Raw genomic sequence first — 13975 nt, 5'->3', positions numbered from 1 at the left:
TACCCTATTATATTTACAGACTGGCAATTTGGTCCTAGTGGCTGGGTCTGAAGTTGCAGTTGTCTATTGAACCTATTAAGTGTGCAGTTAATACAGGGTGCAGTTGTCCAGTACAGGGTCAGCAGGCCCCACAATGATTCGATATTCTGTTTGGCTCATGCAGGACCTGTAGGCAGAAACAGTTTTACTGTGGCCTGGACCAAAGGTAATAGTACAGTATAAATTACCTTCCAGCCAGTATATAGTTCCTGTGTTCCTTACATTTGGAGGGAAGAGGTGTGGCTGTAAAAGAGTCGAGGAACGTAGGCCTTGATTATGGAGCCTCGTCTATTGTATATGTTGTAAAATGTTTTGTTTCCCAACTGTGTAATAAACTTAGAGCATGCACAAGTAAATGAAAACAGAAATAGTTTCTAGAGGCACTAACAATCCTAATTTCTCTTTTGGTTCCCACGTTTATTTCAGGCACTGCTTCTTATCTCTGCATGATTTCCACTGGAACATGGAATTCTAGAGGCCCTGATCTTAGTAATTGCACCTCACACTGGGTAAATCAGCTGGCACAGAAGGTTAGTTGAACATTAATGACTTTATGAAGATTGCACAAAGTACCTATTAATAACTTATTAATAATGTATGAAATGTTGCTTTTTCACGTGTTACAAAAATGTGTGTACAGCTGCTCAATTTAATGTAACGAGTTGTGTGCAGTGGGTATCATCATATCTGCTCTTGGTATTCACCTCACATAACCTTGCATTTCCAATTTTTCTAAAAGGTGGACTGAGTTTGGCTAACTGCATTTTTATTTATTGATCTGATTTTTCCAGGGCTTTGCATAGTCGTACTTTGTAGAGATCTAGTCAGAAGTAATTAAAAGCTTGTTTTTTTGGTTGTGTTTTTTTTTTTTTTTTAAGTAAATTTAGAGGACTTTGTCTAGAGGCCTGCGGGGAAAACCAGAATCCACATCAGTCATTTTCAGATTTGGTTTCAGATTCAGAAAGGTGGTAGCAGCTTTTTCATGTCAGTGCCAAACTCTGCTATCAACAAATAAGTGAGCTGATTGTCGAATGTATCCAACTGTGAGATCATGTGGCAGGGGCGCGTACTTATCAATATGACATTGCAAGGTAGTTATGCTGAATGCGTGGAACTCGTTATATAGTCTTAGCTGTGCATTATTTCAACAGTGTCCCGTGTAAATCCTAAACACTACTTAGTACTCTGTCACAGCAGGTGGATCAATAGCAAATTATCGTTGCAAACGGAAGAAGAGTACGTATTTACACACCCTTTAAAAACTGTTTTAGTGTAACTAACACAGTGCCTGATAAAAATGTTCAAAACCACGTTCCACGTCTGAGAGTTTGGCAACAGTAGATTTTTTTTTTTTTTCTTTTTCTCAATCTTTCCACTATACCTCGTTTTTTGATCTGGGTAATTCATGCCAACGTTGGGGGCATGAACAAAACAGCGCATAACAATCAATCTACGAAGTACAAACTGCAATTCAGAAACTATACTATTTTAAACCATTTTGTAAATTTTACTGCAGACTTTGATATCAATACTAGCTGAAGTGAATACCAATTACAGTAGATCCGCACCTCAGTGATTTCTGCTTCAGGCTCGTGCACTTTTCAAAGAGCATTACATTTATCAGAATTTCAGAACATTTCTATTTAAGGAAATGGAGAATGGAAACGTTCTGAGGCCTTTGTCAAAGCAAAGTGACGCAATAGTCGAGCTGTAATATCAAAGTGTGTTGCAACGAGCGAATTTTTTTTTTTTTTTTATTTTTATTTATTTTTTTATTTAAAAATTGCTTTTTTTGCAGGAGCTTACGACTGGTTCTGTTCACTAAACATATCATGTTTTTGGCTCGATAGAGGTCTTAACATGCATGCACCTTGATATTCCCAACCCAGCAAGTGATGATATATATATTTATTTATTTTTTAGATCAGAGAGGGGGATAGTGCTGCTAGCCTTGCCAACGAACTGGCTAAGCACACCAAAGGCCCTGTGTTTGCAGGCGACGTGAGTTCGTCTGTGAGATTAATGGAACAACTGGTGGACATTCTAGATGCACAGCTGCAAGATCTAAAGCCAAGTGAGAGAGATTCCGTTGGGCGGAGTTACAACAAGGTAGCTGTTGATGTCTCTCTGTAAAAACGCTCTTTGGTCACATCTTGCTGAGAGAGTTAATATATTTCAATGTGTTCAAACATGTATATTAATTGTATTATGGTGATATTTGTCTGCCCGTATTGTGTGTGGGAAAGGCAAGCTGATGTCACAACTATCCGTAATCTCAGGCGTTTGGGCAGAGCAGGATTGGAGGCAGTTAGAGAACTAACCCCAAACATGGCGAGTATGCATGGACCACAGTGATTTCAGCCGAGGCTTGTAACCTTTAGACTCGCATGACTTGGCCCACTTGTGCAGTTTCTGGTTGTGCACAAAGGAAAACCTTAAATAATTGCACTGCGGTGCGCCGTAGGCTCCAGATGCTGGAATTGATCTGAGGCAGGCAAGAGACCAGATAGGTAGAAAACACAGAGTGTCTCGATTGAGGTGAAAATGAGCCGCTAGAGGTGCCCATCCCACTGCTTTAAGAGTGGGTGCCCTTAGTAAAACTTAGGGGAAACCATAGAGTGGCCTGAACGGCCAGTCCGGGGTGAGAGCTTTACTGGCATGTTCTGACCAGCAGGATTTTTTTCGTCTCTGCCTCCGTAGTGAAGAGGGTCTACAAATACGCAAAGCTGAGGGAAAACTGGGAATGATTCTCGAGTTTTATACTTTGTGTCCCCGTAGCAAACAGTCTCCTAGATAAAAACAAAAATTCTAAATGCTATTGCACAAAATATACCACTCATTCAAATTCACCATCACAAGGAGAAGACAAGAGGACTGTGTGTCATGTGACTTAGTCAACGTTATGTGTCTAAACAGTACTTATAAAGCAGCTGATTGGCACGAACAACTAACACTGAACCAGACAGTCGGACTGGTTTGAAACGGTTGATATGCAAATATATTAAACGTTCAATAAAAGTAGTTTCCTGGCTGATTGTAGACACTAGGGTACATTTCCTATTGATGTACATCAACTGCAAAACACTCTGAAATAATGCCCCAGTATACATTCAAACAGGCCCATTTTTACATCCTGGTTCCATGTCTCTGACCAGCTAAGCCACTTTCATTTAGACAGAGGTCAAAAGGGGCAAACAGAGAGGAAAAAGTTTAGGGCTCATAACTATGACTGCCTGCCACAGGTCTTGAAGATATGAGCAAACCACCCACTAGTAAGGAAAGTAGTGAGCAGGGAACAGTTAAGAAGATCTCATTGCTGAGATCCTAGTTCTTAAATAAACAATGGTTAACCCTTGAATGCTGAATGCAAGGTCTCTAAACAAAGCCAGTTGTATTCTGAACCTAAGCAACACAAAAGGATGATGGACGGAGTGCTGAACAATGCAAACACTCACCCCCAGTAACATATCTGAGTTTAATCCATCGTTCTTTTGATCAGCTTGCCACCCCAGTTTGGACCCAGCCATATGCAAATCAGTCTTGACCCTGTTCCTCCTGGGAACAGTCCAGCCCGAACTGGGACCCATCCTGGGACCGGTTTTAGGGTATCACCCTTCATACCCTGCCTGATGAAGGGTGACACCCTGAAACCGGTCCTGGGATGCTTGTACCCAGTCCAGGGAAAATCTGGCTTGGCAGTTTGGGCTGGACTGTTCCCATGGGGAGCAGGGTGAAGACTGATTTGCATATAGCTGGGTCCAAGCTGGAACGGCATGGGTGGCAACAAAACTATTCATTTAGGCCCAGATCTCTGTACTGAGGGTGAATGTTTGACATTGTTCAGCATTCCGTCCATCACTTGTTCTTTTTGCAATTGTTGTCCCAAGTGGGAAGTGTATGCCCAGACGTGGGTCACGTGCTCCCCATGACACTGGATTCAAGCTAGTCTGGCTGATGAAGGGTGATACCCTGAAACCGGTCCTAGGATGCTTGTTTCCAGTCTGGGGAGGACCTGGCTTGGCAGTTCGGGCTGGACTGTTCCCATGGGGAGCAGGGTCAAGACTGATTTGCATATGGCTGGGTTCAAACTGGAACGGCATGGGTGGCAAAAAAAACGATGGATTTAGGCCCAGATCTCTGTACTGGGGTGAATGTTTGACATTGTTCAGTGTTCCGTCCATCACTTGTTCTTTTTGCAATTGTATTCTGAACCTAAGCGCCCTATCCTGATGCTCATAACTGAGTATTCCTTTACCAGTCCCTCGTTTTAAGATCTAACTGTCCCCCTGAACTTATCTGAATCTCAGGTGAACAGTTTGCTACTATTTGTATTGACCAAAACTGTATTGGCTGAAAGTCTCTGCTTCTGACATTAAAAAGCACACAATCAAATTATCGAGTTAATTAAACCATTTCACTCTTTCTGTGAGTTTAAATGATTTGATATAAAACGTCACAATTTATTAGCGATACAGTGCTGTATTTCAGAGCTCAAGTAGAGTATGTACTACAGCGAGACTAAGGAAAAACATGGATCATGTCCCTAAACATTATTTGTAATGTATAGCTATCAATTAAATTGTGTTGTGCTACCTATTGGAAACTCTGAAACACACCTCTGACTATTCACCAGTATCTTGAGAGACCCGAAGATACAGCTACAGATATAGTGTAGAAGTACCCCTTTGTATCCTGGTTGGAATAAAAGATGATTCCAGCTGATGAAGTGAAGCCCTCCCTGTCTTCCTACTACATAACGCTGCTGCTAGCACCCAAACTCGGAACTGTGACTTTAACCTCAGCGACAGGTCTGTTCTTCTCTCTGTCGTGAACACACACCATGCCCAAAATGGGTCGCACAAACCAAAGCTTTCATTCTTTGTACCTTATCTGCATGTAACCACAAACCCATTTGTGTTGGAGTAAGTTTATGTAAGTGTTAAAGGGCCCCATGTCTTCATATTTTGGGCAAATAAAAATACGGTATACCAAATGTATAAATGTGTTGACCCAGCTTGATTTCACAGTTAAAGTATTTTAAGGGAAACTGTTTACTGTAAGTTATCTAAGAATGTATTTCATCTTGACTTGTCCTGTAATTAACAGAACTGACCTCCACAGCGCTCCAATTTAACTTGGTATTCTGACTCCTTTTTAAGCCTTCTTAGAAAGTGGCTAGAGATATGCAATGCCTGGTAACAACTATACCCCAGTGGAGAGGCTAGAGGCTTCGGTAAACAATATTGCACACTAAATAAGCGGCAAAACGATGCATAATCTAGTTGAAAGAAGCAAGCATTGGTCATGTTTCTGACATAGGAGGTACGGAATCGATCTATAAAATCTGCTTGTTTTACCTCTCCTTCCCAATAATATGCACCTAGATCCCAGACTAAACCACTGATCTGAATTTCAAAAGGACTAGAGGTGATTCTTTTTGCCTGTGGATCCAGTGCCCAAACTTGCACCAAGTAGGATATACTACATGGTCATAAATTTGGATAGGGACATATTCCGGCATCTCACTGGACAACTTGGATTCCGGTCTACCTGGTTAACCCTTGAACCACGTGACAGGAAACGTCTAGATGACCAACATCACTTCAGCACTATGCATGTAATTATTCATCACTTGGAACTAAAGTGGGGAAAAAGAAAAATTTGGGACATGTCAGCAATTTGTTGTTGGAAAACTAGGCGTGCTGTGGCAAGCAACACAAAGAAACTATGGTGTCTTGCTCAGTCTCCCACCTGACATTCGTTCGAAAAATTCTAGGGAAAAAAAGACGTACAGACAGTCCTAGGCAAAGCATAACGATTCTAGTCTCTTGTCATTGCTTGGTCTAATTGTAGCGCCTCATTTACTAGTGTCTATATGTTCCTTAGCCCATTCGATCGCTTCTGTTTTTTTCCGATACCAATGCTCATGCCTACATGCTTGTAGCCCCATTTGAAAGAAGCCCTTTTTCCTTATTTTTTTTTCTCTTTGAATACTACCCCCTGAAGATCTGTCCTCAAAAATTTAGGCAGTTAGCACCTGGTGTTCCCATTCTGTATCCTATAAATAGCCCTGGTTCCAAACACTGAATTTCTGTTACATGTGTGGCAAATAAAAATGTCTTTTTGAAGGGGACAGCGAATGAACAAGGACCCCAAGTGAGGAACACTGGTGCTAAGTGTGAAACATTTTGAAAGACCCGCCGCCTGTAGCACTCAGTTACCCAAAGACCTAACCCCCTTAAATCATCCTCCTTCGCCCACATGCTTTGCGACAGTAATGAAGAACTTGTTATTCTTGTCTCATTCCAAAATTCTCTCTCTCAGCCTGCCTTTCCATCCCATACTCCCCAGGCACTGCCTGTAATAGACAGTGGTTGGCCTCTTGTCTCATCCTTTCTGCCTGTTGCTGGGGACTTGCCAAGGTGTTATGGTACAATGAATGTGCATGTTTCTTTTTTGGAATGTATTTTTTTCATGACATTTCCTTTACTTAAGCATTGCTGTGAATAAATATTGAAGCTTTGTAGGTCAGCGTGTATTTCATGGTGCTTAAATTCATGAGTTTAAAAAAATAATTTATCATTCTAGTTATTAACATGATTGTTCATCATTGCCATTCTCAATCTACGCTCTTAAAGAGGCAATATTATTGTACCTTTTGTTCTGTAAGTAGGGCAGACGTTTGTTTTTTAATGCTCTGCACACCGAAATTCAAATGTTTTCTTATACAACAAGCATGACTCATTAAGCATTTTTCTATCCCGGTTAAACGCCACATTTCGTAATGGATGATAATCTTTATTTGTAAAATTCGATTATTTACTTGATTCAGTGTTTTTTGGAATCCAAATCACAAAATAGACAATCATAAAGACTCATCTTCTTTAATAAATACAACACTAAGAATTAAATGTTGAAGTTCAAAGAAGTATGTAATGGCTTTATGAGTATTAATTTGCACAGATACACTATATAAAGACAATAACACAAATGCCACATATTTAATGTCACACCTGTCAAGGTTTCCTTTATTTCCTGACTCTAAGTAGATTTACTAACCTTTTACTTTCTTTTCCCTTAAAAAGCTCCAAAAGCGAGAGAAGACCAGCAGGGCTTACCTTAAGGTATCTCTCCTCTGCTGTTACCCCGCTTTATCCCTGCTTCAGTCACGTGCCACGCTATTCCCTCATGTTGCATGTTCTAACCACTTCCAGTCTTTGATAAATGCATATAAAGCTCCATTTCTAAAGTACTGATGTTAGTTTTACCAGTGAACCGATTCTTTAAAAAAAAAATATATATATATATATATATATAAATTGGGCTTCATATTGTGCTCGAATTGAAAACAACGGCGCCCATTGGCTTGTGGAGGCTTCCATATATATGTGGAAACTTGTGTCTTTGCTTCTTGTGGGAGTTTCTGATATCAAAGACTGAGTCAAGGACGAAAATGCACGAGTAAGTCACATCTGCTTTGCATTTTTATCTAAAGCCTTTTCACAGGTAAATGTTCCCACTTTTGTCCTTGTGAAGGTGACTTGTATTTCAGCTGGTGTCCCTAGTTTCCAGTTCAGGATCTTTTAGATACAAAGGCGTGTAAGCCCTGTTTATCATCTCAAGTGGGTACCGCTGGCGCGTCCATACACCATATCCTCCTTGCCACTGATTCTCCTCTCCCCAACCCTCATATCCTGGCTCATGTTTGTGTAAACTTACAACGTTTTAAGACTTGTTTTCAATTCCCTGGGAAAATCTGTAGAATTTCCACCACATCAGATCTGAATAGAGATCTCATGTTTTTGCTGGGAAAGTGTATTGCCGTCAACCTCTCATGTTACTTTGTGTAACAGATTTGTTTTTAGGGCTTTCGGTTCTGGGTGGGTGGAATTATAACCTCACCAGTGCACACGTTTGGGGTTAAAAAGTGTTCTCTCAGTACCTTTAGAATTTATTCCCTAAGTGCCTGATAGTGTGATTGTCAAATATCTATGTGCAGAGGAGCTCATGACATGCTGTCAGTGTTGGCAAGCAACTGTCATTGGAAAGCACTACTAAATATTAATTCTCAATTTCATTCACTGGATAAGTAGGAAGTCTCCTCATGCAGATAAGAAGAATTGGAAATGTTTTTATGAAAATGTTCTGTTAAAGTATTGAACGCATCAGAAGATAAACCCCTCAGACTAGTTATGTGACAACCCTGTATTGTGGAGTTTTTCTTGTTTTCAGCAAGGAGTTGGAAATCTACAAGTTTGTGAACCTAAACTGCAGTTCTTCATAGTAAAGGGGATGATGGTCCTAACTACATAATCTCTTAAAATCAGTATGGTTATTTTCAACATAGGTTTCGTACATAAAGTGAGACAGGCTCCTACATAAAACAGATAGGCGTAATATTGCCAAACACCGATGCCAGATGCTCCTCCTGAGGCTCCGGTTCTTTATCACACTGCCAGACTGCATCAGCACCACGGTAGCATCCCTAGCTGGTCTAGGTGAGCCAGTACACTGGATTCAAGGGAACACCTGTCAGGATCAGTTTGGACCTTCATCATTTAAGTTATCAGGGATGAATGATGGAGAGGATTCCTCTCCCTGCTTTCATGAACAGTTCTAAATGTTACAGGGGTGGTCCACGGCATATGGCGGGGAACTTCAGTAATACGAGCAGTTCTCTACCCCACTTTTCTGTTGAACAGAACAAGCCATTTACGCCAAACATAGGACTCATTGACTCCTTCAGCTGTAACAAGCAAAGGATACGGACTGCACCATTTCTATCTAGCTTCTACGCAAACAGTCAATTTTCTGTGCTTGCTTGGGTTTTGCAGTTCGTCAGTTGCCAGTCAGTAAGCCTAAATAAAATTGCTAAATCGTTTTACCCCGTTTCGCAGAAAATGCTGCAGAGCTGCCTGTTAGGAGACAAGGGACTAGCTGAGCAGTATTACACTAAGTAGTCCAGCTCCAATGCTAAAACCTACACAGCTCTCCTGTTCCCTCCTAGTTTGATTCACCTCCTTGTTGATAGTGCCGATATATTATCCCCTAGCTACTCGCACTCCCAACAAAAGTATTTACAATGTATGACTGCCTGTTTTTGACCTAAAAAATTAACAGAAATAGTTTTGTTTGAAGCTAGTGTTAATATTTTTAACTGCCTAGACTTCACTGTCCTTAAGTTTGTCATTTCCAACTCATTTTCCAAGGTTAGATCTGAGCACAACTATTATCTCAACACCCCCATAGATGATACTGTCCCTTTTTCATGAAGTTTATAAAACTAAACAAGACTTAAAACACGTTATTTTGGTCCCAATTCACTTTTGTGTCTGGTGACGTTTACATTAGTCTGTGCTTCAAGGATCCAATGAATTCGGTCACCCTCCTTGCGAACTCTAATACAGCTGCTCAGGCAGGTGTTCATCTCAGTGTGTCTGTTTTTTAACTAGAGGATCGTGTTTCCTCTTATGTTTTTTAGGCTTCATTTACAGCCAGCTGAAATGCTTGGAAACTAGGTGTGGCCAATCAGTGATCTGTAAATATGTGCATGTTTATTCAAGAAATACAGAATATTCACCATAGTCCAAAAAAACTCAGGGTTACACTTCAGCCACTGAGAGGACTGAAAATGTTCAACAGTGATAAGGTTTGCAGATCTAACACAGTAGACTTTCAGTAATGAAGGCTTGGAGAACCTGCTTGGTGCACCCTTCCATAACATCCATTCACCTCAGTAGTATACCCTTACCCACGTTTCAGATTTGCTCTCCCAGTTTACCCCAGCATTTAGATGATTCATTTGATATTTTCAGATAAGGATAATCCACAGTCATGTCTACCAATCCTTTGCAGATTGGATGCTGAAAAAGTTAAAGAGGAAGATTAAAGAGTTATTAGAGATGCAATCTTAAATATCACCCTGTCAACTTAAGTCAAACTTTCTTTTGATCATTTGTGATTCGACATTATATACCCGAGTTATATGTTCCCAAAAGCAATCAAATCATTAAGACAAATACAATATTGTTTGCTTCTACCCATTGCTGGTTCCTCCAAATTGATAAGAAAAAAACTTCATAGTCTCTTCTTATCCTTTAGAAAACGTCTGATTTTCATCAGTTATGAAATCTTCTTTCAAATTTACTCCAGTCCATATTCTCTTTTAGCCAAAACACTTTCAACATTTTCAGATTATATCAGTTTTTAGGTTGTCAGAAGTAGGCAACATTTGTGCCATCAAATCCTGATAAATTATTACTTGCTGTTGTGGGACGCAGAGTTTGAATTTTTGTTTCATAAATGGAATAATGTAGGTCCAATTTAGGTCAAATCTGGATTGGATGAGATGATTGGGCTCTGTGAAGTGCTTTCTAAAAATACAAAAGTCGGAAGACTTTTCCACTGGCATTACTTTTAATGGTATTACCCAGCTCTCACTTTTTCAAGATTCACTATCCCGATTCCAAAGGAATCCACGCTGCAAAAACTCCATTGCCCACTCCCTCACTACTTGCCTTTGTATTTTACAGTTTGTTCTCAAAGTGAAACTTTTTTTTGGGGGGGTGGGGGGTGGGGGGGTTTGGGCTAATGTTGAGTGAGAGAAAACAGGGTAGGGTAGTCACTTCATATTTCTTTTGTAAACTAACCTCTTACCTTTATGGGAGCCTGCTCTCAATCCAGGCTGGCTACCAAACTACAGCTCTTTATTTATTATGCTTTATTCATCTGCTTACATTTGTTAAAGAATTGTATGCAACAGTTTGTTCTAATCGCTATACACCCCAATTACTCCAGCCCACGTGCTCGCCTATCTGGGCTGTGTATGAACTCCCACTTACCTTTATCAGTCAGCAGTATTGTGCTGTGAGAAAAACTGTATCCCCATTTATTCAGGTAATACTCGTCTGTCATAAGTTTTTTTTTTTTTTTTCCTGGCAAGCTGATGCTGCTTTTCCTGTGCTTGTTGGGATTGCGGGGAACACAACTAAATTAAGGTCATTAAACATGTGTGACATAGCATGCTAAAGGAACTTGTCCTTTATTTTTAAGTATGGACCATAATAAAATAAAAGCAATCTATACAGTAATTTCCATTTATCATGCATTTATTTCTCTGAAATGTGTATAGTCAAAATACGTAACACAAGGAGCACGATGAGAGGTGAGTTCTCCACACGTCCTCCCAACGTAAAAATACTACACACAAAAGGTGTGACGGGACAAGTTTGTGCCATATGGCCACAATCACTTTGATTGTGATCCTGCCCCACTCGTAGTCTTTGATACTGTTGTGTAGATTAACTGGCAGGTAATTCCTCCTAATGAAAGAGGTGGTCTCACACACTTGGTCATGTCATGCATTATCATTAAACACCTCTGCCCCCTCCCCCCCCCCCCCCGTTAGGACAGTGCCACCACAGCGGACTCAACCTCTTGGTGAACTGCACCAGAGGTAGTTCTTAGATAAGGCTTGCTGAATAATAATGGGATCTAGATCAATTCAAAATATATAGTGGACTGCCAGTAAATTTTACCTTTTAATAATGGTGTCCGATGGTATGGTTAAAAACATATGTCGACAGTAATCATGAGTATAACTCAGCCCGTCCTTTAAAAAGCCAACATGTTTTCTGCCCTCACACTGAGCTTATCCTGGTCTGGGGTATTCTTCAGTGTTGTGGATATCTAGTCAAGCATAAGTTAGCAGACACCTATTCTACCTCACAGTGAAGTTTTTCACACACTTAAGTCCTACCTTGGGAAGTAGACTTTTGAACACCTATTTAAGAAAGATAACATGTGAAAATTCATAGGGATACATCGTACTTAACATAAACATCAAACTCATTGGTGAACATGTGAAGTGGAGAACACTGCAAACACAAGTGCTTTTACTAGTGCTAATCAAATACAACAAGTGTCCTATAATTCATTAAACTAGATCCTATTATCCGATCGCTATTAATCTATATAATTTTCTACCCCTCCTCCCATGGCCACAACTTTCACTGCCTCCCAAGCTACCTAAATACAAATGATTGACTCTCTAAATTTCAGTTTAATCTGAACTAGTATATATATTTTTTTTACCTTGTACAACTTTCTTTCTCACTTCCATCACCCACTTTTTTTTTTCTCCACCTCATTTCTCATTCTATTCCTTCCTGTCCACAATAACTCAGCTCCTAATCTCTTTTGCTGTCTTTTCCCTTCTCACCACTACTTTACTTGCTTTCCTTTATCCTTTTTTTTGTCAGCTTTTTCTCCATTCCTCACTATTCCTGACTACCCTTCTTTTCCATTCCTCTACCCTACAACGTTTCTTCCCTCTTGTCATTTGTAGACCTTTCACAAGATGACTCTGCTGTTTAAATTTTCATATCTGTAAGTTCCCAGAAAGGATAGAGTGCTTCTGCTAGCCAGCGCTGCTTGTGGTGTTGATTAACTCCAGTTGGAGATCTGTCAGTATCCTAGGCAGTAACTAGGCTCAACAGAGTAAAGCACTTCTACGTCTTCTATAATCTATACATCTTTGTATCACGTGAGCATGAATAACCTCTTGATCTAAACTGCATAGTTGGTATTCATATATTTAAAGCTTTCTCTCCCGGTCATAGATCACTGGTATGGCTTGTGCTAGAAGCTAATCTAAAAATTCAAATTGTTTACCTTTCGCCTTTGCTCCAACCTAAAACTCATTTGAGTAGTGAGTTAAAGAACATGAATCTCGTTTAAACCTGGAAGCATACTAAAGTAACTAGATAGAAGCAGATAACTAGGCGTTCTATTCAATAACTCTTCACTCACCCACACACTTGTAAGAACTGTAGTAGGTGCAAACAGTATCGCAATCGCTTGACCTTAAGAACATTGTTTTGCTTAATGAAAGTTAATTTATGATTTCGTATTTAGTGCAAAAAGGAAGAACATTTTGTTTAAGGAGTGAGATATAACCTGTGTTTCATTAAACTTTCTTCTCATTATGGTGTCCCTTGTGCGCTTTGCCTTTAAAGTATATAATTGACACTGTCTTTGATAGCAGCATACATATTCCTTTGAATTGTATGAGCATGCTATCTTAACTAGTTGGATCTAGCCAACATGTGGATGTAGCAGAGCATAGATGTTGAGAGACTAGTGCTATGCTTTACAGCGAAGTCAATGAATATTTTCACCCAGCATGAAGGGATGGAGAAGTAGTTCAATCAAAATCTCTTTAAAACAACACAGATAGATTATCATGATAGTATGATTACAAGGGCCATACAAGGTAAAATCCAGTCTGGAATAAAGATAAGAGTTTTATTATAAAGTCTGACTCAGTCATGTAGACAATTCTGAAAACAAAGATATAGAATTACCATGGATTGACCAAGACATCTAAACGGATTCAAATTATTTAACATAAAAAATCCTAAACAGTCAACAAAAGCAATACAAAACGGCAGAAGAAGAATCTGATGTACAGAAAACAAGCACTGTTAAGTACTTTTAAGCCTTAAGACATTTAGAAGTCATCTAAGCTTAGCTAGCTAGGGCAAAAGAAATTCCTACAGATTAGCTAGTCAACAGTTAACATGGTTTGAGCTAAAACATGTGAGTAAAAAGAATAAGGACTAAAATAATTTTATAACAGTTACATTCTGGGACAAAAGGTGACTAACCAAAGTAGGCAAAAAGTGGGTAAAAAAGGAAGGTATCAGAAGCTCAATCAAGAAGCTTCTTAGGGTCAGGGGAAAACTTCTGAGTCTCAGCAAAGCATTGGAAAGAATAAGGGTAGAGAGGTCTGTACCTCTCATAATCCAAGGGGATCCAGCCAGAAGGGTGGGAAGGAGCAGACTGTGTAAAGTTGAACTAGGGAACAATATATTAAAGTCCATAGTGCAAGATGAGTCACTCAGCAGTCACTCCACATGACTAAGAAGGTGAAATT

General features: G+C 39.8%; 1 protein-coding gene across 6 annotated transcripts in view; it reads left to right on the top strand.

Moving 5' to 3' along the window:
* ADGRL2 (adhesion G protein-coupled receptor L2) overlaps window positions 1-13975 on the top strand; it is a 228396-nt gene that overhangs the window by 168865 nt on the left and 45556 nt on the right. For 3 of the 6 annotated variants that reach the window (XM_069232208.1, XM_069232206.1, XM_069232210.1), the window contains exons 7-9: window positions 466-569; window positions 1963-2148; window positions 7125-7163. In XM_069232208.1, coding sequence (XP_069088309.1) covers window positions 466-569; window positions 1963-2148; window positions 7125-7163 — 329 coding nt within the window. The remainder of the gene's footprint in view (window positions 1-465; window positions 570-1962; window positions 2149-7124; window positions 7164-13975) is intronic. The other 3 variants (XM_069232209.1, XM_069232207.1, XM_069232211.1) reach the window with 1 other exon arrangement.

The sequence above is a fragment of the Pleurodeles waltl genome, chromosome 4_2 (assembly GCF_031143425.1).
Source record: "Pleurodeles waltl isolate 20211129_DDA chromosome 4_2, aPleWal1.hap1.20221129, whole genome shotgun sequence".
Taxonomy (NCBI): domain Eukaryota; kingdom Metazoa; phylum Chordata; class Amphibia; order Caudata; family Salamandridae; genus Pleurodeles; species Pleurodeles waltl.
The sequence above is the reverse complement of the archived record's forward strand: the minus strand, read 5'-3'. Positions and strand labels throughout refer to the sequence as shown.